The sequence below is a fragment of the Zingiber officinale genome, chromosome 5B (genome assembly GCF_018446385.1).
Source record: "Zingiber officinale cultivar Zhangliang chromosome 5B, Zo_v1.1, whole genome shotgun sequence".
NCBI classification, from domain to species: domain Eukaryota; kingdom Viridiplantae; phylum Streptophyta; class Magnoliopsida; order Zingiberales; family Zingiberaceae; genus Zingiber; species Zingiber officinale.
The window spans coordinates 692,578-718,353 of NC_055995.1; the positions used below are offsets into that span (position 1 = coordinate 692,578).

General features: G+C 37.7%; 3 protein-coding genes across 7 annotated transcripts in view; 2 read left to right on the forward strand and 1 right to left on the reverse strand.

Annotated features, from left to right (window-relative positions):
• LOC121983814 (serine/threonine-protein kinase TOR-like) overlaps positions 1-8,338 on the forward strand; it is a 48,274-nt gene extending 39,936 nt beyond the window's left edge. The window contains exons 42-57 of the mRNA XM_042536445.1: positions 1,311-1,517; positions 2,488-2,601; positions 2,683-2,874; positions 4,086-4,166; positions 4,250-4,324; positions 4,401-4,467; positions 5,243-5,403; positions 5,648-5,821; positions 5,894-6,022; positions 6,179-6,262; positions 6,357-6,418; positions 6,510-6,582; positions 6,709-6,843; positions 7,568-7,735; positions 7,818-8,089; positions 8,171-8,338. Coding sequence (XP_042392379.1) covers positions 1,311-1,517; positions 2,488-2,601; positions 2,683-2,874; positions 4,086-4,166; positions 4,250-4,324; positions 4,401-4,467; positions 5,243-5,403; positions 5,648-5,821; positions 5,894-6,022; positions 6,179-6,262; positions 6,357-6,418; positions 6,510-6,582; positions 6,709-6,843; positions 7,568-7,735; positions 7,818-8,089; positions 8,171-8,189 — 2,013 coding nt within the window. The 3' untranslated portion in view covers positions 8,190-8,338. The remainder of the gene's footprint in view (positions 1-1,310; positions 1,518-2,487; positions 2,602-2,682; positions 2,875-4,085; positions 4,167-4,249; positions 4,325-4,400; positions 4,468-5,242; positions 5,404-5,647; positions 5,822-5,893; positions 6,023-6,178; positions 6,263-6,356; positions 6,419-6,509; positions 6,583-6,708; positions 6,844-7,567; positions 7,736-7,817; positions 8,090-8,170) is intronic.
• A 3,448-nt stretch (positions 8,339-11,786) lies between these two features.
• LOC121983815 lies at positions 11,787-18,714 on the reverse strand. Of its 5 annotated transcripts, none has more exons than XM_042536447.1 (11): positions 18,371-18,714; positions 17,894-18,278; positions 17,563-17,780; positions 15,800-15,919; positions 15,360-15,549; positions 14,156-14,222; positions 14,009-14,070; positions 13,832-13,921; positions 13,630-13,751; positions 12,420-12,468; positions 11,787-12,253 (listed from the first exon to the last, which is right to left on the reverse strand). In XM_042536447.1, the coding sequence occupies exons 6-11, from the start codon at positions 14,220-14,222 to the stop codon at positions 11,981-11,983; spliced, it is 663 nt and encodes a 220-aa protein (XP_042392381.1). In that variant the 5' UTR covers positions 15,360-15,549; positions 15,800-15,919; positions 17,563-17,780; positions 17,894-18,278; positions 18,371-18,714; the 3' UTR covers positions 11,787-11,980. The 5 variants fall into 5 exon arrangements, with proteins under 5 accessions (XP_042392381.1, XP_042392384.1, XP_042392383.1 ...); XM_042536450.1 differs by having other exon boundaries at positions 13,832-13,900; positions 15,629-15,919; XM_042536449.1 differs by having other exon boundaries at positions 11,787-12,250; positions 15,629-15,919.
• Positions 18,715-18,857: 143 nt separating this feature from the next.
• On the forward strand, positions 18,858-19,904 carry LOC121987959 (NAC domain-containing protein 67-like). The gene has a single exon (XM_042541659.1). It carries the CDS (start codon positions 18,858-18,860, stop codon positions 19,902-19,904), a length of 1,047 nt encoding a protein of 348 aa, XP_042397593.1.
• Positions 19,905-25,776: the final 5,872 nt, after the last annotated feature.

Below are 25,776 nucleotides of genomic sequence, written 5' to 3' on the forward strand. Positions count from 1 at the left end.
CCTAAGGTTGAGTAACTTGGCTAGTAAATTACAGTGTCTAATTGGGTTAAATTGAACCGAACTGAAATGTACCAGATCTTTGTTGTTTGCTTCAACCAACCAACCTAATCTATAATTTAAACCAAGTTAAATCATATTGAAATAGCTGATTTGGTTGTTTGGATTAGTTCAAACTGAATTGATTGCTTTTACCTGTTAATACCACTTTTATCAATCAGGAGAGTTGTAGTAAAAAAGATAATCCATTAAAATGTGAGCAGTGGTGTACAACCTATATACTATTAAATTTTTATCCTTGTGTCATCTCTTCCTCTTGTAAATTTAGCAAGTTTTCTTTAGAATCGAAATGTGAGTTCTACTTTGTAGTCTGTGAAGTCATAATTGTGAAATTTGGTTTATGTTAATTAAGTACATACGATGAAGATATGCCATTCATTTCCATCAATAGTCCTTGTCTGAAGTCTTATATAAAGTTCAATGGCAAAGTCAAAGGTCCACCCAGCTGACCGCAGATAGGTGGGGCATATTTAATCCTTCTGTCTTCAATAAAGTGGTGCCCTAAATTTCTCCAACGTGGCACACAAACCATGGGACTGTGTGGTAATGTTGTGGACACTTGCTTGTCGTGGAGTTCTGATTGTTTAAATAGTTAAGCTACAATCTTTCCATGTGCACGTGCTGATTATGTGGGAGGTGAAGAGAGCATCCATTATCCTTTGTGAAATTAATAAGCACATGATTGGTTGGTTCCAAGTCAGATTCTACACTGAATCTATAATTTCTAGTTTGTTATTTTATTTCTATATAGTCACAATGGTTTGGCAATTTTGGACTTGTATACTCTTATTTCTTTCTAGAGTTTTTAGCACTTGTATTCTTCTAATCATTTCTGAAGATTTTTTCTAAACCTTTCTTGCTCAAATCCAACCACAACATCAACTTGATGTTTTGCCAAGGTCACAGTTGCTGGTCATTCTAATATTGCTCCAAGGCCTATAGTCCATAGAGATGGTTGTCCTAGCACACATGTAATTTGTTATACTAGCAACGTGAATATCAATACAAACTTAAAAACTTGTGAAATCAACTGCTTGAAACTCACATACTTTTTGATCACTTATGCTATGTTTCTAGTTTCATTTGCTTTCATAAAGCATTCTTTTGTGAAAGGATTTGTTTGTCACTGTGATTAGTTATCTATAGTGGTTACTAGACTATGTCAAGACTTTACTTGCTCATAGATTCATATTCAGTTTTTTTTTAAAAAAAAAATTATTTGGGATGTTAATATTGATGAATTTTTGCTGCAGGATATTCTTCGCCTTCTCACATTGTGGTTCAACCATGGAGCAACATCTGATGTTCAGATGGCACTACAGAAAGGATTTTTGCATGTTAAGATTGAAATGTGGTTAGCAGTACTACCACAGATAATCGCCAGGATACACTCAAATAATAAAGCTGTGAGGGAATTGATACAATCATTACTGGTACGAATTGGGAAAGTGCATCCACAGGTATTCTCACTCTCTCTCATATCTAATTATTTTCTGTTGTTGCTCTTTCAACCTTGTTTTGGAGAAAGAGAGTATTCTATTGTATTCAATTTGAGATGATCATTTCAGGGTCTCATATTGTGATTTCTTTCTAATTTAAGCCTAAGTGAAATCAGTCAAATCCTAATCAGATTCAAGGCCATAAAAATCAGTTAATAAAACATTGTTTGCTGCTTTTGATTGCTTTTGTCCTTGACTTTCTCAATTGAAAAAAGCTTGTTAAAGCATGATTATGACGAACATAATTAATATTTCATTTTGAAACAAGCGATAGTTTAAAATGAGAAAGAAGTGGTGGATTTGACTTCAATTTGCTAGAATAACTTGTCGTTGACTTGAGAGCAGCTGCTAGGGGTGGCAACCCATAGGGTACCCTCAAATTTTTTAACTATCCAAATCCCTATCCACTTGCTACATCCAAATCCATACCCCATACTTGGGTTCTTATAATTTTACCCATACTCAGTCCCATCACTTCCCAAAACGTACACAATTAAACCTGAACCAGTCATGAGTTTAGCATATTTTGATATTCCAGTAGTAAAATAACCATAAACTGAACCTTGGAAAACACCTAATTTGATATTTCTTAAATAAAATATGTTTAAAAATTTGTAAGACGAGCTCTAATAATGATATGTCCAATAATACCCATAAAATATTTATGCACACGGGACAGGGTATGCAATTCCAAGCCCATTGCATTGGGATAACAGGTATCTACCACTTCATCTGAATCTATCCCAACCCATTCAATGGATACCCAAACTAATTGAACAGGATGAGTAGTCATGGTAGAAAAAACTCGGGTCATTGGAAAAGCTTTAATTTGGATTGACAGTTACGAAACCAAGCTGCTTGACAAAAGGCTTTTGTAATGGCTTATGTTGATCTCTGGTTCTTTTGTATTTTTAAAAGTTCTTAATTGCAGGCACTTATGTACCCTCTGCTGGTAGCTTGCAAGTCAGTCAGCACACTGCGGAGGCGTGCAGCTGAGGATGTTGTTGAAAAAATTCGCCAGCATCATGGTATTCTTGTTGATCAGGTAAATATTATATATCCTGATGAATTGTTTAGATATATTATTGAAATGGAACTTCCTGATGTGATGAATTCATGGTTATAGGCGCAACTTGTCTCACAAGAGTTAATTAGGGTTGCAATATTGTGGCATGAAATGTGGCATGAAGCTTTGGAGGAAGCCAGTCGCTTGTATTTTGGTGAGAAGAATACTGAGGGTATGCTTGCTGCATTAGAACCTTTGCATGCAAAGCTTGAAGAAGGACCAGAGACCTTTATAGAAAATGCTTTCGTTCAGGTATTTTCTCCTTTTTTTCTCCAGTTGTTTGAGATAACCACTGACCTAAAATGTTGGAAGAGAGAATGGAAAGTGAGCAACAGGAGAAAGAACACATTTTTATGACTTATGGTGTAGGATCTCGAAAGATAATGGTTCTATGCAAAAAGACTAATGCTAAGGAAGTGGAAGCTGTTCTAATATAGGAGTAGGAACACTAGTATACTTGCATACGTTTAATTTATAGTTTACAGAGGAAGCAGATGAAGTTGATGATAGCCTGCCAACAGAACTGAAATCTAGTCATTTCTATGATGGCCTAGATACTTAGTAATTTTTTTCATCTAAGCTTGTCTCTTCATATATTTTATGTGATTGGATCATTACATAAGCACATGGTGCATGAGCTCATTATCCATAAATTGCAGGTGTTGGACAAACTGATTTCTCAGTGAGTTATTGATAGTTTGTTTCCTCTTGTGTGTGGAGATTGTAATGTATGGATATTTGTATATAAGACTTGATAGAACAACAATATCAAGATCAAGAAGGCTGCATGAATTTCATGAACAGGCTACTGTAAGGCATTTGCATGAGTTCAATAGTGACCAGCTTCTTGTTGGAAACATTTTGTTGTTTATTTTTTCATCATTCTTTATTACCATTTGAATCAAATAATTGCTACTAGGGTCTTTTATGAACTATCAAAACTCTTGATTTTGCTTGTGATATTTCTTGTTCCAAAGGTGATTCTTATGTTAATACTATGATTAGATTGGGCTATAGGGTCTGACAAAATGAGTATTTTTTTTTCCTGAGACTATCCTTTTTTTTGTTTCACTAGACTCTTAGTGGTTAGAACTTTCACTTATTTTGGCAAGATTTTGATCTTTGTATTTCCATCTCAGCAAATGGTATTTTTTTCCCTCAAGGGAGGTTGATGTCTTTCTATGGGTTACAGGTCTGCTCCTTAGCTTCTATTTGTGGTGCATAGTTTTGTGGAATGTAGGTAGCAGTTATGACTTATTCAATATATGAGTACTGGTGTGGAATTTTCTTTGGGAATTTCTCGGAACAAATCATCTCTTTATGCTGCCACACAATAGTGACTAGCCTCTTGTAGGAAACACTTGGTTGCTTATTTTAGTTGGTCATTCTTTATTTTTCATGATCCCAATATATCTCTAATTGAATGTATTTTATTTAATGCTAACTATGTTATGTCTTTTTAGACATATGGTCGCGAACTACAGGAAGCACGCGATTGCTGCTTAAAATACAGAAGTACTGGAAAGGATGCTGAACTTACTCAGGTCTTTTTTGCTAATGATAAAAGACATTGTCAGTTTTTCTTTATAGTTCATGTAGGTATTATGATGAATCTTTGGACTTTCAGGCATGGGACTTGTATTATCATGTTTTCAAAAGAATTGATAAACAGCTTCCAAGTCTTACTACTCTAGATTTGCAGGCAAGAATTAATTATTTGTTGCTGGTACATTGTTTCTCTTTTTATTATCTCTTAATTATTTTTCATGCATTACCAGTCTGTTTCACCTGAATTGCTGAAGTGTCATGACCTGGAACTGGCTGTGCCTGGTACTTATCGAGCAGGTAATTACATATCCGATGTTTCTTGCAGAGAAATGTGGATGGTTCGAACTCAGGATTACTCTTTTCTTTACGACTATGAGAGTAGGTGACGAAAACTGGTATTGCTGACCATCAATGAATTATAATAGGGCTATATGTCAATGTTGGTTTTACTGCATATTCAGGTTAAGCCATTGAGTATTATAACATCCTTGGAATTCCAATAATTGATAGTTAAACTAGTTCTGTGGAAGACTATTGCCAAATTTTTCTATTTATATATTGTTTACAGATATCTCCCTAAATATTGAAGGTCTTATTCCATCATCAATAGCACTGTGTCCAAGATATTTTCAAAGATTTAATTGAATCTTGAGTTTTTTAAACTTTTTAGACAATCATTATGCTATCAAAGAACATATTGTTATTTCAGCCCTTAGCTGAGCACATTGCTTAACTCTCATATGACATGTTATTTGTCAAGCAGTTGGTATCTTTACAAATATATCCAATTGAAATGTGTAGGCCTAGTTGATCCTTATTTAAGTTGGGCATTTACCTATGGTGAACATGTACGACTATAATGCTTTTTGCTGTAACTTCATTAGTTGAACAGAGCTCTTCAGTTTTGATGCCTCGGCCACCACTCATCAGCCTTAGTACATGTTATATGCAGCAGGCTGTGCCTATGGGTTATTATACTGTTTTTTTCCTTGTTGGCTGTGCCAATTGCAAACTTGTTATAGTGTTCTGAAATTTTGTTCTCAACGTCAAAGGTATATTTTTGTTGTGTCAGATGAAGCTGTGGTGACAATTGCAAATTTTGCTCCGCAACTAATTGTCATAACATCAAAGCAGAGGCCAAGAAAGTTGACTATTCACGGAAGTGACGGGGAGGACTATGCATTTTTACTAAAAGGACATGAAGATTTGCGGCAGGATGAACGTGTCATGCAGGTAAATAGTTTTGCAAGGTTTTTCTTCCAGGTTCACAATTCATAAAACCTCCTTATTAGTAAATTAAATTAAAAAAAAAAATGAGATTGGCATACCAACAAAGGTCGAGTTTGAAAAAGCTGAGTATAGAACTCAATCTGAGATGTCAGAGATTTAGGCTTAATTATTGATATTTTCTAGCAATTCCAGGTCATTAACTGGAATCATCATTATGTTTTCCTTATTGTGTTATAATTCTTTGTAGTTATTTGGTTTGGTGAACACACTTCTTGAGAACTCAAGAAAAACTGGAGAAAAAGATCTTTTTATTCAACGTTATGCAGTCATTCCTTTATCTCCGAACAGTGGTTTAATTGGATGGGTTCCACATTGTGACACCCTTCACCATTTGATTCGTGAATACCGAGATGCAAGAAAGGTAAGGTTTTAAAATTATTTAAACAGAAATTCTTTCCTGCTAATTTATAATTATCATAATTTTGTGTCACAGATACCTATAAATCAAGAGCATAGAGTTATGCTGGCTTTTGCACCAGATTATGACCACTATCCTCTTATTGCCAAGGTGGAAGCATTTGAGCATGCTTTGCAAAGCATGGAAGGAAATGACTTAGCAAAGGTATGTTCTCTATTTTCTGAATTGAAGGGCACTTGTTTTGTATTTTGTTATATGGTGAGCATTTTTCTAAAAACTCTTGAAGCCTTTGCTTCTGTCTATGATTGCCTTGATTTTGTTTTCATAAGTTTATGTCCACTAATAATATTATTCTTGTAGGTTCTATGGCTGAAAAGTCGGACATCTGAAATTTGGCTTGATCGCCGCACAAATTATACAAGAAGTTTAGCTGTGATGAGTATGGTGTGTTTCTTTATGACATTAGTAAATATTTAGAGATTATTCCTTGGATTTATAATCTGCGTGTATATATATTCAGAATACTTTATATTTTCAGGTTGGATACCTTCTTGGCTTGGGGGATCGCCACCCAAGTAATCTTATGCTGCATCGTTACAGGTAGCATGTTTATCCACTATTTGGTTGAAAAATATCCTTATATCAAAGTTATAGATTTCTCATGAAAGAGTATTTAATATTTGTGTTCCAGCGGAAAAATATTGCATATTGATTTTGGTGATTGCTTTGAGGCATCTATGAGTAGGGAGAAGTTCCCTGAAAAAGTAACTTTCATCTTCAATAAGTTCTATCTAGTTCGTTTGTTCTATTTATCCATTAAGTGCTTTAGTCTATGACAAACTGTATCTACTTGTTCATGAACTCCTTGATTGGAACCATATCCTTTTCAGGTTCCTTTTAGGTTGACTCGGATGCTTGAGAAGGCTATGGGAGTTAGTCGGATTGAAGGCAACTTTAGATCAACTTGTGAAAATGTTATGCAAGTTCTTCGAACAAACAAGGATAGTGTCATGGCCATGATGGAGGTAAAAACTAGATAATTTTTTGCCAAGGCTTAGTTGAATATAATCTGCAGATTCTTGGAACTCTATGTTGGTCTGTAATTGTCATGGCGTGATATACAAAACTATAAAATGTGGTCACGAACTCATTCCACATTCAATATAGGAAAGATTGTAATGATATTTGAAGTGGACTTTTACGTTGTGCTTGCTTGAGAAAAAGGAAGAGGGAGGAGGGAAATCATTGATTTGTTACCAAAAGGCATTGTATCAGACTGCATCATCGTCTATTCCTCTGATTAATTTCCTACTCCTTGTTCCTTTTATGATTGATAAAGTTCAATCTCTTGATAATTTCATAGCCTTTGACATAAAACAGAACACAGCCAATAAACTTAAACAAATACGCTTGTTTTGGCTGCATAAGCCATACTCTAGGGAACACAGGAGAGAACAATGTGATTGCTATTGGTCCCACTGTCACTTGGTAGTTATTTGATATAAATGTATTTGATTATGATGGTCCATTAGTGAGTAGCTGCTTCATGTTTTATCTGTTGGTTGGCCATTAGGTTAGTCATCTTTTGTTGCTCTTTTGATTTGTTCTTCTGTAACCTGTTTGTTTCTTCCTTCTGTATACGTTCTCATGTAGTTTATTGGAAGAATTCTTTTGTTTGGTGTTAAAGGTGTAGTGTTAAACTTGTGATTTCATATGGAGATTGAGCCCCTGGTGTTTTACTTCTTTCAGGCATTTGTCCATGATCCACTCATAAATTGGCGATTGTTCAATTTTAACGAAGTTCCTCAAGTGTCAACTTATGTGAACGTTCAGCCAGTTGTAAATGGTGATGAATCAACATTGAATAGAGAGCTTTCTCAACCTCTACGCGGTGCTCGTGAGCGGGAACTGCTGCAGGTTGTGTATTGTTTCTTATGTGGTGTGTGGTGATTTACTTTGCCTATTTTTGATGCTTGATTCAGTTGGTCGGTATCTGTAGGCTGTCCATCAACTTGGCGATGCTAATGAGGTTCTAAACGAGCGAGCTGTGGTTGTCATGGCTAAAATGAGCAATAAATTGACTGGTCGAGATTTTTCTTCCGGTTCATTGGTCTCTGGGGCAGGTAACTCCATTCAACATGCGCCTGACAGTGGCAACTTGGTCTCTAGAGATGCACGCGAAGTTGATCATGGCCTGTCCGTGAAGTATCAAGTTGATAAGCTTATTCGACAGGCCACTTCACATGAGAATCTGTGTCAGAATTATGTCGGGTAGGTTAAACACTTTGCATTAATTAGATGATTTGAATCTTTGTGTGATTAATATTGCTGTCATCATTTTGTTCTGTGTAGGTGGTGCCCGTTTTGGTGAATATTTTCACAATTGGCGCTGTAAATAAGCTGTATATATTTGTTTGTTTTATTATTTTTTTTCGTTTTTCTTATTAGAGATTAGTGTTAGGAAGCTGTTTGTATATTTTTGACATTTCATGGTATAAAAAAAAGAGAGGATGTGCTGTAGTTACTTGTCTTGTATGAAACATGAACTAATATTGATCATTTCATTTAATAATTCTCCATCTGACAGAATTCCAAATTGAAATTTCTTCAGACGTATATTAAACTCGAAAGACTTCCATCTGACAGTATGGAATTACAAATTGAAGACTTTAATCAGAGTGATTGTTGTCTCTTTCAAAAGAATATTTCGTATTTTGTAATTTTAAATGTAAAATGTGGAATTTTAAAATGATCAAATCGTTTGATCCCAATACACAATCATAAACAAAATTTAAATTTTTTTTTTTTTAAGTAATACACATCATCAGTCGTCCGGTTGAAGTTGATCAAATAATTTAGAGATCAAGTTCGTTCGCAGACACCGAAATCACTAAATCTATTTAGTGATCAAATTTGTCGTCCAAATAAGATCTAGGTTTTTCCGAGCACAGATTTTCTGGATCATTTTTTTGTGATCCAGGGGATATGTCACTCGTAATTCTCTATCAGATCATAGTTTTTGTTCGGAGCCGACGGCTGGAGGTCGCCCGAAGGCCTCCGGTAGTGGATAAGTGGTCAGGTTACTGGACGCCGAGCGAGGGTGTCCTCCAGACGACCTCCAATCGTCCGCTCCGAACAAAAATTGTAATTTGATGGGGACGATGAATCCAAGAAGAAATCGTAATTATTTACGACCGCGATTCGACCGTAAATACGAGTGGCACATTTCCTTGATCACCAAAAATGATCCAAGAGATCCTGTCTCAATTTTTCCAGCCACCAAATCACTTTCAAGTTGCATTCATGGGGTGCTGATTGATGTGGCAGATGACTTGAGTCTGGAAGATACCGTCGTCGGAGTAAGTTTATATTCACGCATTATCCACCCAGAGTTTTTATTCTTGCCGTCGTTGAAAAATAGGCTGCTCTTCCAGGAAGGTGCAATGGTTGCAAGAGCAGCTTGTCTTTTAACGATGGCAAGAATAAAAATTCTGATTGGATAATACACAAATATGAACTTTACTCCGACGACGATATCTTCTAGACTCAAGTCTTCTGCCTCATCAAGAAGAGTGCAGCAAGTAGCAAGAAACGATCGTAGGAGACCGCTTTGATCTCTGCACCGCCGGCTCCACTACCTAAGAAGGTGTATGATTGATTGTTTCTTGAATCTGTTGTTCTTGATAGGAGAGTACTAGCACGGTAGTAAATTACAGTAAGATTTAGAAATTGATATCTTCTGGTTGAAGCGTCAGTGCACACATACACAGAGAGGAAAGGAGATAAAGCAGGCTGCTTGAGAGTGAATGAATAATATTGCTTGAGTGCGCAGGTATTTATTCACTCGCGGGACAGAACCAATGCTTCGCAAGCGAACCAAAGCGTCGATTCCCTCCTTCACTCGTGGGACCAAACCAATCCCTCCTGTGAGCGTGAGGCCCACGAGCTGGGGATTTGCATCTCCTTGCATCGCGCTCGGTTATGGATTTCCGGCTCGAACCCCCCGAAACCACCTGATTTGAGTTCGGCCCGCGTATACGTATAGGTCCCCTTAACATTGCTAAGCAAGGATGGAAGAGCTCCATATATAAGCTCTTCCAACCTTCTTGACTTAGCAATGTAAAACTAAATACATACACATGTATTATCATAACAACTAAACTAAGAAAAATACTTTGAATTAAACTCAAAACGCAACATCTCCTATTATCATTAACTTCTTTGACTATCCTTGCACAATGAGTCGTAGGGTCGAAGGTCCACGGACGCGCACTGGATGAATAATCTGGACCGGCTGTGTTAAATTCCTGAGACACCACGCTTTACCCGGGCCAGCATGCACCGCTGATTTACCTCCTCCTAGGATCCCTGTGGGGCCAGGCCTAGGGGGCTGCTGGGCGGCGGAACCCACCTTTTCCTTGCACAATTAACTTCTTTGACTATCTCTTCACCGCCCCATAAGTGCAGCTTGAAAGCGATTTGAATGACTTGGATTAGATTTTGTTGGGCGGCTAATTTGATCTCTGAATATTTGATCTTGCAAGTGATTTGGATGCCTGCGACGAACTTCATCTCTGATTATTTTATCAACTTGACAACTGAAGATGTGTATTAGCTAAAAAAAAACTTTTTTAAAATTTTTTTTATGATTGTGTGTTGGCATCAAAAATAGGGAAGTAAATCACCACACACCACATAAGAAACAATACACAACCTAATGAGAGCGTATACAGAAGGAAGAAACAAACAGGTTAGAGAAAAACAAATCAAACGAAAGATGACTAACCTAATGACCTACCAACAGATAAAATAAGATTGTCATGAAGCAACTACTCACTAATGGACCATCATAATCAAACACATTTATATCAAAAAACTACCAAGTGACAGTGGGACAAGTAGCAATCACATTGTTCTCTCCTGTTTTCCCTACTTGTTTAGTTTATTGGTTGTGTTCTGTGTTATGTCAAAGGCTAAGTAATTATCAAGAGATTGACCTTTATGTCAAAGGCCAAGTAATTAACAAGATTTACAGAAGCAGTGCTTTCGCTTTTCCACTCAGAACATCGATAACTGCCCACACTTGATCTTAGCATTCAAGACTTGGTTCCGACGAGCAAACAGGGCAAGACGGCTACCAAAGAATAAGGATGATGACATTGTAGGTTGACACAAAATGAAGACAGTAAATAATCATGTTATTCGATGTTCGTGGCTTTGAGAATGTGGATGTTGATATTCTGAATCCTTGAAATGCCTCTTTGTTTGAAATTTCTGTATGCCTGTATATGATCCTTCCTCAAGAAACTAAAGAGATGTAAATAAATACTCATGTGTTGTAACTGTCATATGCATATGGGAATAAATGAGTAGAAGTTGGAACATGAAATGTGGATGAAACTAAATTAATTGCCCTCGTAAGATCCTAATTTAGTTCGATCAATTGTTAGTTCCATTTCATGTTTTGCCTTGAATTTGCTAATCAATTTTCAGTTAGCTTAATTTGCGAACTGTAAGAGTTGGCAGGAATTGATTGATTCAGATGGTGCAAATCAGAGCCGATATCTAACCGAAGTTGGAGTTAGAACATAAAAAATGGGTGAAACCAAATTGATTGCTGCTGTCGGACCTTTCACTTAAATTATAAACTGCAAACTAATTGTTGTACAATAATTTTGGTTCTTCCTAATTGTGTAGTTGCAAAGCTTTGGATAATTTGATTGTGAGGCTGATGTACTGACAATGTCTTTCTCATGTTTACTGTTGGATCTTCCATTGAGGTTGATATTGATGATTTTAGAGGATATTTTGTCAGCCTATGTCTTCATTGAAACATGCAATTGCAATCTAGGGAACTTGAGTTATTTTTGGACATTAGATGGAAACCATGGAATATTTCCTTTTGTCACAAATTATGTTCCATATCCACTGTAAATATAATCGTATTATGAATAATGGTGAACTCTAATTGATAAAAATCCAAGTAATTTGTGCTTTCAAGAAACTCTAATGATTAGTGAGAGTGTACAGATTAGTTGGGACATAGATTTCCACCTTAAGCACCTGACTTTGATGTGAATATGAAAACAATGTAACAAATAAAATACAACGAGCTAATTGTTCACTGGGCAACAGCAAACTAACTGTTCTTATTTAGCAAAGTCAGTGAGCTGAAGGCGATCGATCAGCAGCACGACGCCCACCATGAGCACCACCACGAGGGCCACCTCTTCCTTGCCGTTGCCCTGAGCCAAAGTGCCTTTGTCCCGGATGAACACCACCTCGAGGGCGACGACCACCTCTTCCTTGCTGCTGCCTTGAGCCAAAGGGCCTCTGTACCAACTGCATGCTGCCTCCAGGATTAATCTTTTCGATCACAAAATCCATCCTCGTCGCATTCATACTTGCAAAGATTGCATCCAAGGCTTGAAGCTGCTGCTTGGCAAACACATAAAATTGATATTAGGAAACAATACTGTCGGCCCAAATATAATGGATACAACAATACAATTATCTGACCTTAAGTGATCCTAAAAGAAAGGCCAAGAGAAGTCATCAAATCAAACAGAAGGATTAACAGTTTGAGCTCATAAGAAGTTACCTTGATATCGGAGTCAGCATCAGCACTCCTTTGAAGGGGTGTCAATACACTGCATCAGTAAGCTCAATCTTAAAATTAGAGGATAAAACTATTAATTATAAGCAAAACATAATTTGAGTCAGAATATTTTCTTCTTGTTAGGTCAAATGCCAACAATAAAGGCACTTGAAAACTTATCATTCGTTTAAAAGAAAAGAATGAGTTTAATTAACTAGTCACAGAAATATGGCAATGACAGGAAACTAGAAACAGATTGGACAGCTCTGCCTCCATCACCACGCTCCAGATCTACCACATCCTTAAGAGGCAAATGTAGATGCTTTGAGAAAGATTCCATGTCTATTAAACCAGCAGGATTTGGCTAAACCAGCAATGAGATCAAGGTATATAATCTCTAGACATGGCGGTCTGCAAACTTTTCATTAAAGATCCCTGATACAGGCAGCAAGCAGCCAACTCTCTTCTCAACTTCCTCCTCTGAGCTTAAACATTAGCATCCTCCTCATCCACACCCCAAAACAACAGATTCCATTGCAGGTTCCCCCTCCGTGCCAAAGGAAAACAATTATGGCAGACTAATCTATACCATGAAACTGATTACATCCAAAGGGCAAATTATTGTTGTATGATGGAACTGATCTAAAAATCTTAGTTAGGAAGGTGCAATGGAAAGCTTCACTGATTTAGAAGAAAACTCCAGGAACTTGTGTAAATAAGCATGTGTTTCCGTGTTAACTATATGTCAAACATAATACCTTCAACCCAAATCTAACCAAGAAATATATATCATTTATTCCATTTGTTTTCAATATTGGATAGATAGAAGCCAATCTCCTCATAATCCAATAATAAAGAATATTCTTGATGCACAGAAAACCTTTATAAACCATGTTTATCCATCCTAACCCAAAATGTAGATGACTTTGAGATATCCAAGTGGTCAAAAACCAACGCTGGATAGAATATGGCAATCCTAAAACACCACAAAAGTACGACCAGAGCAGATTTTGGTAAGAAATGAACGAAGGTGCAGTTCAAAGTGCTTAACAGCTGAAGGGTCCAGAAAACAACAGTGGATGGATAGCTACAACAATATGGTAGCACAGATGTGAAGTCTGTGTGTTTTAAATAAGATCCACATTTTGTAATCTGTGCTACAGTGTAAAGCAATAATGTAAGATAAAAGATAGAAAAGGGCAAAAGGACTAACCATCTGCCATTCGGATTTCTCATCCTGTTCTGGACAGAAATGGCAGCAGCCTTCCTAGCCATCTCTGTAATTACTGGGAATTGATTCCCATGAACATTTGACCTTCTCTTTGCAAGCACACCCTGAACATCGATGGTCAACACAGATTATTAAATGTACAGCATATATATCCTCTAGAAAAACACAGCATACTAGTTATTACCTGTCTAATTGAAGATCTGGAATCCATGAATCCATGTAGCACGGCATTACCATGGGAAGGATTCCTATTCTGAAAGCCGTTGTTTTTAATCTAAAGACGAAGGATTTTGTAACCAACTATTTAATAATTTGAAAAAGAAAAAATAAAAACTTTGCTGGAAAGAATATATTCACTCACAGGAGGCCTCGGAGGTCTTTTCCCTTTAGCAGCATTTTTCTTCGACATTTTAATAATATCATCTATAATAAATATGTGAAGTCGTATTACGACTAAGTTATTCAGATAGAATAACTTCAGATTCAACAGAAAAAGTTCCTGGCATACCTAAGCTCATGTTCATCTTCTTCTCAGCCATTGAGATTGCCTCTTCTGTTAACGCCTTTGTTTCCATCTGCATCACAATAGAATCGAAAGAAACAGAAGAATTTAGGGTTTTACTAGAATCTAGAAGCACGGGGAAATCTTCTAGGTTTTGATCCCTTCCGCAGAGCGATACCGGCTTTTATAGGAAGATATGGTTGTGAGTTAGTTGCTATAAATTGGCTTATTTAAAATCGGGTTACCGTTAACGGAATTAAAATAAGTCGTTCCTTTTTTTAATTATTCCTAAAATTCTGGTTATTTTAGGAAAAAATTATTATTTCTTTCCTAATTAAACCGAATAACTAAATATTATTACGATCTAGAAAAGATTTCTAAATATGAGACCACGACATAGCAAGATAATTGATTTTTTTCCTTAATTGAAAATTTAATTTACATATTACAATAGGAAATGTAAAATTTAATAATAAAAAAAAAAACAGCCCGATGCACGAAGCTCCCGTCATACGGGGTCCCGGAGAAGGATCCATTGTACGTATTCTTACCTTACTTTTTGCAAGAGATTATTTCTAAGATTCGAACCCATAACCTTTTGGTCACATGACAACAACTTTATCGTTGCGCCAAGGCTCCCCTTCAGGATATATAAAATTCAATAAATAAAAAAAATTGAAATGTCAATATTTGTTGTGGAATTCAAAATTTAGAGTACTATGTATATAACAAAACTGGAGAACAAAGCAAGTTTATGAGTGCTAAATGGAGGTTTTTGAACTTAGAAACGAATTCTTTAGTAAAGATCAACTGAATCAGAATTGAGCACCTGGGTTGAATGAAACGTATAAGACAGTTTGCTTACACTGCAATGTAAAAGTATGACTACTAAATTCAGTTTGAGAAGCAAAATAAAATTAAATGAAACATAACAAGCACAAATGTAACTAATGTACTTGTCTGTTAGAATATGTATCAATCAATTATCTCGAGACAGAATTGACCACATTTAGTTAAAAAATGCTAATAGTTTCTAGTACAAAACTCTGATACTGAATGATATAGAATTGAGTAGTTCCTCACTTGAAATTCAACTAACATCTTGACAAATGATATAGAATTGAGTAGTTTATAATGGATGAAATCACGTGTAAAGAAAATCAGAAGGAATGAATTCCGATAGCTCAGCTACAAATGAGAGATTCATCACCTGATGGTCATTCAAGGTGCACCAGTGTGCAACACCAAACACATTTTCCTTCTCTTTCTTTCAGATAACACACTTTCAATGTAGCATAATAATAGAGCACCAAAGGAATCATACTCCCCAAAGTGAGAATGATGTGCATAATAATAGATATGGATGGAAGTACTTCTTGGTTCTTCTTCACATGGAAGAGCTGCAATCCAACAAAGAAACATGACAGTGTGAGAGAAATCATAACCATGATAATTTCTACATCCATTCTCCATATTAACTGAATTGCCTGCTCTGTATAGATAGCTGATGATGTAATGCCAAACGGCTCAAAGAATAATGGTCCATCTTGTCTTGTGTGCTCCTAATTGTGCCAGTGATTTTATCCCCTGCGCTGTGCTTCAGAGGAGCAAATTGGATGCTAATAATAATTTCACTGTCCATTATCTCACCTCTTTCCATCTGCTGCTTAGCAACCAAAGAAGCAACATAGCCACAACCAACCATGCAAAGCAGTCCAGTTTGAGCATTGTATATTCCTTCTGCTGAGATTTTTTACAGCTTCATTCATACTGAAAGATGATATCATTAACTGTATCAAGTTGATGTTGTGGTTGGATTTGAGCGAGAAAGGTTTAGAAAAAATCTTCAGAATAATTAGAAGAATATAAGTGTTAAAACTCTAGAAAGAAATAAGAGTATACAAGTCCAAAATTGCCAAACCATTGTGACTATATACGAATAAAATAACAAACTAGAACTTATAGATTCAGTGTAGATTCTATGAGTTGGAACCAACCAATCATGTGCTTATTAATTTCACAAAGGATAATGGGTGCTCTCTTCACCTCCCACATAATCAGACACATGCACATGGAAAGACCGTAACTTAACTATTTAAACAATCAGAACTCCAGGACAAGCAAGTGTCCACAACACTACCACACAGTCCCACATACACGGCATACCTTTACCAACCTTGCTATGGCTTGTGCGCCATGTTGGAGAAATTTAGGGCACCACCTTATTGAAGACAGAAGGATTAAATATGCCCCGCCCATCTGCGGTCAGCTGGGTGGACCTTTGACTTTTCCATTGAACTTTATATAAGACTTCAGATAAGGACTCTATTGATGGAAATGAATGGCATATCTTCATCGTATGTACTTAATTAACATAAACCCAAATTTCACAATTATGACTTCAGAGACTACAAAGTAGAATTCACATTTTAATTCTAAAGAAAACTTGTTAAATTTACAAGACGAAGAGATGACACAAGGATGCAAATTTAATAGTGTATAGACTGTGAACCACTGCTCACATTTTAATGGATTATCTTTTTTACTACAACTCTCCTGATTGATAAAAGTGGTATTAACAGGTAAAAGCAATCAATTCAGTTTGAACTAATCCAAACAACCAAATCGGCTATTTCAATATGATATAACTTGGTTTAAATTATAGATCAGGTTGGTTGGTTGAAACAAACAACAAAGATCAGGTACATTTTGGTTCAATTTAACCCAATTAGACACTGTAATTTACTAGCCAAGTCACTCAACCTTAGGTGCAAGTAACTATCACAAATGTGTATCCAACATACTTATTTCTACAAGTGTTAACACATGATCAATAGAAAAATTGAGTGTCCTCTTTGAGCGTCAGGTGTCCAAGTATTAGTATCCAACACAAACACAGAGGGATAGATGAACTCAAGTATCAGAGGTTACTAGTGCATAAGCAAGTCACACTCATAACCACCTTCTCTTGAATTTATCAAGTGGAATATTCAGATAATAGACACGATAACAACAAGAATCAATCAATAAATCCCAAGTAATTGGGGACAATTAAGTTGGAAAATAATAAGGCTCTTCAAGAAAGTGCCGCTTAAAATATTCAGATGAATTTTAATTTAGTGTTCAGCTACTCCAAGAACTTGTTAATTTTCTTGCGGATAGTTGGCAATACTTTTTACAAGTCACTGAGTACTTTTCACATTGCCTCCCACGGTAGTTTTTGTTATTCCAGCATGAATTGACATTGCAATGAATTATCGGTCATCAACTTTAAATTCTTCACAAGTGCATACAATAGCTCTAATAACTTTTAATTTTCCAAGTGGCATAATCAGCATGGCTGTTTTGAATACAGGAAAAACACACACTACATGTAAAAAAGACATAGACCATTGTGGAAACAAAAGATTTACCTGTAAGCTGTCATCAACTCCTCCCTTAGCAGTTGATGCACAAGCTATGGAATAGAAATATCCAGTGACAGCCGCAACAACATACTTTGCTGCAACATCAGGGCAACCTCTTAATGTATAATGAGGAATCACGGCTGTATTGAATAAGGCCCACATATGCCATGCTTTTGCCCAGGCCTTAGCATAATGTGCAGCATTTTTAAGGGGTACAAGGATCTCTGTTGAGTGAAGCAAACAAAATTGAAATGCATATACCATAGACAAAAAAGGTACTACAATTCTACAAATAGCAGGAAAAGAAAGGAATAGGAAAGTATAAGTATTCCATTACCTTGTATTGAGTCATCATCTAATATAGGGGAAAGTGCCCTCTTCCAGGTCCCAAGTTGCAGATATGCACGAGCAAGGAGAGGAATACTAGAATTAGGAGCATTACCCGGAACAATGGGTGTCATGGAGTGGGCATTCGTAGAAGCTAATTGTAGAGTTAAATCCTAAGAAAATCATAGATGAAAATTGACAATAGATTGAAAATTCAGTTTCTCATTAACTCTAGTCTAGTGGAAAGATAAACATGACAGTTCTAGCTGTAAAAGAGAAAATGCTTCCTGCCGTTTAAGATCATCACCAAGAGACCATTGATATTTCAGGTAGGCTAGAATAACTTGAGGATGCCCATGGAGCAACCAATTTCCCAGAGAACAGTCGGGATCATACTACATTAACAGAGTCATTCAAAGTCAGTCAATTATTATCTCTTCTAGACTAGTCTAGCTTGATGTTTATTTTCAAGAAATGAAAAACTAACCTTTAAGAGTCTTATTAAAGTAGATCTTGCCTGACTTATACATCCACTTTGCCGTACCGAAATGAGCAGTACCGAAATGGGGATAGGAACGAAGTAGTAGTCGGCGCTGGTGTTGTCCGCGCATCAACGGCGAGTCGTCGAGGTTGGAGCTCTCGGCCTTCTCATCCATCTCCTCGCCGTCCACCCCCATTCTGTCTCCCTCGACGCAGGCGGTGCCCAGGGCGAGCCCATGGCTCTTCTGGCCGTCAGCTTCAGCTTTGGTGCCGCCGCTTTTTCGCCGTCCCATGGAAGTGAAGAGAGAGAGAGACTCCTCGGCGGCCGGGTTCAATTTGGAAAGCAAGTGGGTATAGGGTTTGGTCCTTCGACCGGGTCAACGGATACTTAACCCGGCCCGGCCCGGCCCGGCCCGGGTCCGGATCCAAACCTTATTTATTACACTGAAAGCGGCAGTCCGACCAGACGACGACACAACGATCGGAAATTCGGAATGGCGACGACGACGGGCGGAACGGCGACGGCGATTCCCATCGGCTATCGCTTTCTTCCGACAGATAAAGAGCTCATTGTCGACTATCTGGCTAATAGAGTAGCTGGAAAGCTAGTGCCGTCAACGGCGGTCGTCGAAGCCGACGTCTACGGCACCGAACCGTGGAATCTTTTGAGGAATGGCGACCAAGAAGGCTACTTTTTCGCCATGAGAAAGCGCAAGAACGCTGTCGGAACGAGGGTGGATCGAAGGGCTGGAACAGGGACTTGGACCCTGTACAGCAAGAAAGAAGAATCTGTGACCACGCTAGATGCCGAAGGACGGGAGATCGCCGTGGGTTGCAAGAGCAGTTTGTCTTTCAACGACGGCAAGAGCAAAAATTCAGGTTGGATCATGCACGAATACGAACTTCTCTCCGACGCCGGCGTCTTCCAGACCCAAGTACTCTGCCATATCAAGAACCGGGCGGGCAAGATGAAGAAGCGATCGGCCGCTGACATTCCGACGACGCGACCGCATGAGTCCGCTCTGTCTCCTGAATGCACTGCTGAGACGCCGCCCAAGAGATCGTACGAGGCCGCTAACTTTCCGTCGGCTCTGTTTCCTGAATGCACCGCACAGCCGCCGCCCAAGAGATCGCAGCCGCATGAGGCCGCTCTGTTTTCTGAATGCACCGCACAGCCACCGGCGAAGAGGGTGTGTAATTGGCAGCTGCCAATGTTTCTTGAGCAGTCTCCTGAACCGTCTCCTTCTTCTTGCGATGATGACCAGGCGTTCTGCGCCCAGATTCTTGCCTCGTTGGTTCAGCTTGAGGAAGGAAGTGAATGTAGTAATTTCCTCTCTCCTTGGGTGCAGCTGTCTCCTTCTTCTTGTGATGAGGATCAGGCCTTCTGCACCCAGCAGCTTCTTGCCCCGTTGGTTCAGCTCGAGGAAGAAAACGAATGGAGTGACTTCCTGTCTCCTTGGGTGCAGCTTGGACAAGCAAGTGATGCTTTTGGCAGCGAAGACCTGGATCAAATTTGGTTGGGTGATGAATTTGATCTCTGATGCATCTGATGTGCAGTAGCTAAAAAAAGAATCTCATTTTTTTATTATTTTTTTATGATTGTGTATTGGGATTAAGGATTGGATTGATGTGCATCTGATGTGTATTGCAGTATTAGCTTAAAAAATCTCCTTTTTTATTAACACTAATTTCTAATAGGAAAAAAAATATATACAACATATTTACCACGCTGATTGTGACAATATTCATAAAAAGGGTACCACTTATATGAAAGAAGTTTTAGGCAACTGATCGAAATGAAATCTTGTGTCTCTTTGTCGATCAGACGATTATGATATTTTCTTGATGTGTATTGCATTCTTAAGATATGATTTAGTTCGTCCGATCAGTAAAAAAACATGAGTACACATCATTTTCGAGAAACTAACCAGTATACTAAAGACTAACTCTATCTGAGTGTATACCCATTCTAGTACTAGAGTCTGAGTGTATACCCATTCTAGTACTAGAGCAAATTCCAACTTCACTTCACATCTCCAACTTGAAATTCAGCATAAAAAATAGAAAAAAAATATATCAAAAGAAGGTTGATGGTGTAGTTCAACATATGAAAAAAGATCTTTGTTTAAGTTTTAATAATCATTTTGATTTAAAAAATTAAATTATTTTGAGGAAAAAACATTTATTTGGCTTGCACCTAAATATATTATTTTTTAAAAGTCACAGTAAGTGACTATTAATGGGCCTATAGTCATAACAAACAGCCAATTTGAGTCTGCGGCTTAATTATGGTGCCACGCGGGCCTCACAGGACTCAGTTCTGAGCTAATTTTTTTATATCAAAATTTTAAATTATTTATAAAAAATCACAAAAATTAATTAAAAAAATTCATAAGCTATAACATTTTAAATATTGCCTCATTAAGATCACTGTCTTATTCACTTGACTATTAAAGAGGGATCCCGCTTAGATCTTGTCGGGATCTGGAGACCAATGATATTTGGTGGGCCCAGCCTTCTCCATCTGACCACACGTGTAGTTTTTTTTAACGGCTGCGATTCTTCCAACGCCGGATAAAAAACGCCCTTTGTGATTCGCGCTCAGACGCTTGTCATGAGAAACGAATTGCACCCGATTCCTCGAGGCAGTGCCGTGGACAGAGGTGGCAAAAGGTGGAACCGTCATCCTAATAGTGTTTTTTTTTTTTTTTTACCCCGGCCTCATAAGATTTTAGAGGAAATAAATCATGATTAATACTGGGTAGAATATGTGACTGGGGGTCGAAGAAATTTTTAACACAGCAGATCAGGATTTTATCCCCGAGTGTAACTGGCGACCTTCGGTGACAAGTTACAGACACCTAACCAGCTGATCCAACTCGTGGGGGCAGCAGTGCTGTGGACAGAGGAGGAAGAGGAGGGGGTGCTAAATTTGGTACCTTTGCTTCAATTAGAGGAATGTGAAGATCTCCTTGCAAGGGGGAGATAAACCAAACGAGCGAAAGGGCAGGTGGAACACAACCTAAGGGATGGATATGTGCAAGTATGTGGGAACTTTCTTTCGAACTGATGTGATGCAAGTAAATTAAACCCCTTTAAAATATTTAGAGTTACTTAAGAGTAAATTGTTATACAAATTATGGGGTTTAGTCCCATGTGTGGTATTTAGTTATAAGGTTTTATGTTTGAGTTCTATAGTTGTGATGTAATAGTCCTCTCTCTTTATGATTACAACATTACAATATTTTATTTTCTTTTATATGGTACTAGAAGGACATTCCTTTGTTGCAACCTAACATTTGCTAAACATGTCTTGATCGTCTTTGGGTAAGTGTTAGCCTTGACTATGGTTTCCATTTAGATTTCTCTAGTTGTTCCCCTCTATTGCCTATGTGCATATGGGCACAGTGCTCAGGGGTGATGATACCTCCAAATGCACAAGAGGAGAGAGATATTTTCATAGATTTAAAGTTGATATATGGTTTTGATTGAGCTAACCATTGACTGAAGCTTCCTAGTACATTTTAAAGTTGATATATATCAATATGAAATACCTACAAATTGTGATTAGTATTTGGCAACATGTCTTCAAGACAGATAAATTTAGTTCTGATAGAAAATTTTCATTACATATGTGATACAGTGATGCCCCTTCATTGCTAGGTAACCTGACCAAACCCAAGGGATGGATAAGTAGAAATTATGACCATGCAAGTATGGTTTTATTGTTCTAGTTTATGATTAATTTGACTGATCCAAGAAATTTTTTTTTTTTTTAATGTTCCATCTTGGACAGACTTCTTTAGTTGCAATCAAAGAAACCCCTACTAGACAACACAACCTCCCATGATGACTGCAGAGTGATCAATCCCTTGATCACAGTTGCAAACTATATGTGATGAAACTATACTTAAGTGTCCTTTTATGATTCTGAGAATCGGAAGATTATTAAATAATAAATAGGGCACCATTAGATTACTATGACATTTAGATCAAAGAACCAACAGACTATCTTAGTGAATTCATTCTCTAATCTAGCAAGTATAAAGACTAGTGTCCCTACACTAATGTACATATTAGTGGATGTGTTATGCATGTAAGTCTATCAGATTTATAGGTGTCCAGTCTGAATGAGAGCATGGCCAAAAATATTTAGGATTTGGACATAACATTAACAAATTTCATGGTTATCATCTCTATCCGCATGGCCTTTTTAACATAATTATGTTAATCCATGGACTATTTAAAAAATCTATAAACAAATATAAAAATACCATAAATAGTATTATTTTAAAAGATATTTAATGCTAGAAAACAAGCTACAATATTATATTAGAATATCACTTATAGGGCATCAAAGTATTTCCCATATGTAGCATAAAAGAATTTTTTTTTTTTTTTTTTTTTTTTTACAAATGTTGCTAGCAGTGGATGAGTTTTAAATTTATTTTTTAAGCAATTTTCTTTTTTTCTATTTCAAACAATATTGTGCTAAAAGGGGATTACCAATAACAAAATATGATCAAGACAAGAAGATTACAAGCTTCCAAGTTCAAATCAGTGAGATGCATATGCTTTCAGTTTGATGTCGTAGGAGTTTGCAGATTTAAAGCTCTTAATTTTAGTATTAATTTTTCTTGGGTAAAGATGAATTTTGTTAATTGTTGACTCTCGGTACTGAACGTCTGCCGGGACATTGTTTTCCCGATGTCAACTGGTCAAAAATCAATCATCCAAGATCTCGAAGAAGCATTTCTGAGAATAATATCCACCCTTCCATTATCATATTCTCAAGATTTACTGAAGCAGTGCTTACGTTTTTCCATCGGAACATCGTTGACTGCCCACACTTGATCTTGGCATTCAGGACTTGGTTCTGACGAGCAAACATGACAAGGCGGCTACTGAGGAATAAGGATATGACATTGCAGGTTGACACAAAATGAAGATAGTAAATAATCACGTTATTTGATGTTCGTGGCTTTGAGAATGTGGATGTTGATATTCTGAATCATTCAAATTCCTCTTTGTTTGAAATTTCTGTATGCCTGTATATGATCTTTCCTCAAGAAACTAAAGAGATGTAAACAAGTACTCGTGTGTTGTAACTGTCTTATGCATATGGGAATAAATTGTTGGTGCAATATTCCCTAGGTCAAGGTTGACCTAGTTGACTAAGCTTGAGTCTTGATGTTTGAGTTTCGATGTTTGACAATACATTGAGACAATACATGGAGACTGACAGGTCGTGGAGATTGCAGGTGCAATCGTCCGTGTGGGAAGTCCTGATGAGTGAAGCCAGACAGATGAAAATCTTAGTGAGTGAAGCTGGGTGAAAGTCCCAGTGAGTGAAGCCGGGCAGTTGAGAAGTTCTAGTGAGTTAAGCTAGGTGAAAGTTCCAATGAGTAAAGCTGGACAGTTGGAAAAGTCCTGGTGAGTGAAGTCAGGCAGGTAGAAGTCCTAGTGAGTGAAGCCAGGCAAGTGAAAGTTCTGGTGAGTGAAGTCAGGCAGGAGAAAGTCCCGGCGAGTGAAGCCGGGCAATGGAAAGACCTGGTGAGTGAAGTCAGGCAAGTGAAAGTCCTGGTGAGTGAAGCCAGTCAGGGGAAAGTCCCGGTGAGTGAAGCTGGGCAATGGAAAGACCTAGTGAGTGAAGCCAGGCACGAGGAAATCCAGATGGGTCAAGGGTGACCGGACATCTGGTAGAAGGAAGTCCAAGTGGGTCATGGAGGACCAGACACTTGGCACGAGATGATAAGTCCAAGTGGGTCAAGGTTGACCGAACACTTGGCACAAGGAGAAAGTCTAGATGGGTCAAAAGTTGACCGAACTCTTAGCAGTCGTAAGTCCAATAGGGAGTTGCATGGAACTAGGAAGTTCGGACGCATTGAGCTTCCGAAGGCCATAACTTTTGACTCGGATATCGGAATGAGGTGATCTCGGATGCGAAACGAAGCTAATTTCAAGCTCTATCCAGTTTTCTGCTTTCCAATCGATTGACCAATCGATTGAACCCCGCCCCCAATCGATTGGGAGCAATCCAATCGATTGGGATTCGACCGTTGGCGCGGATAAAGCCGTTGGCGAGCGTTTTTTTGCGGAGTTCTTCCTCGATTCTTCTCCAGCGACACAGCAGCTCTCCACAGTTTCTTCTCCACTCTACCGCCAGTTCTTGAGGGGTTCTTGGAGCAAGGTTTGCTGGTGATCCAAGATCAAGAGGCGGGCTACAACAAGAAATTAGGGTTAGGGTTTTCAGTGCATATCTTGTAAGCTTTTGCTTGTATTTTATTTTCCCTTTCCTTACTTCTTGTATTGAGAGTGTTGTAAGGCTTCTCCGCCTTCGGTAGTTACCATAAATGAGTGTTTTCATAGTGGAGGATGCGTGAGTGTGTGGATCCTTGGATTAGTCATCTCTTGTTGAGGTGGATACCAAGTAAATCTTAGAGTTAGCGTTGTGTGTTTGTTTATTTGTATTTTTCGCTGCATATCTTTGAAAAAACAAGCAACGACGAGCACGAGATCGCGCCAAGCTATTCACCCCTCTCTAGCTACATTTTGGTCCCAACATAAATGAATAGAAGTTAGAACATAAAATGTGGGTGAAACTAAATTGATTGTCCTTGTAAGATCTGAATTTAGTTCGACCAATTGTTAGTTCCATTTCATGTTTTGCCTTGAATTTGCTAATTAATTTTTAGTTAAATTAAGTTGGGAACTGCAAGAGTTGACAAGAACTGAACGATTCAAATGGTGCAAATTAGAGCCGATATCTAATTGAAATTGGAGTTAGAATATCAAAAATGGGTGAAACCAAATTGATTGCCACTGTCAAACCTTAATCTATCTTGAATTCACTAATCTATTTTCAGCTAGATAAATTTATTAATTTCTCTATCTTGAATTTGCTAATCTATTTTTAGCTAGATATATTTGAAAATTGTAAGATTCAAATTATGCAAATAATTATCAGACCTTAATTTATTTTGAATTTCACTAATCCATTTTTAGCTAGATAAATTTGGAAATTTAAGATTCAAATGGTGCAAATAATTGTCAGATAATCTTGAATTCACTAATCCATTTTCAGCTAGATAAATTTGGAAATTGTAAGATTCAAATGGTGAAAATTTATGTAGTATAGGGAGAGCTCTCGGTCAGTCAGTTGGCAGGGTTCTAGAGAGAGATGCTCCAACTTCTCTCTAAAATTTCGTCCATCCACCCACCACTTCGGTGAGGAGAGTATGAGAGTACGACGGTTAGGGTGAGGGCAAGCAACTGGTGACGAGTTCTGGGAGAGTTCAAAGAGCACGCAATGTTCACTTTGGCTTCGCCGGAGCGCTCGCAGAGCTCATTGGTCGCCGGAACAACAAAGGCACAGTGAGGCATACTTTTTATAGTTCGGGAGCAACCAAGAGC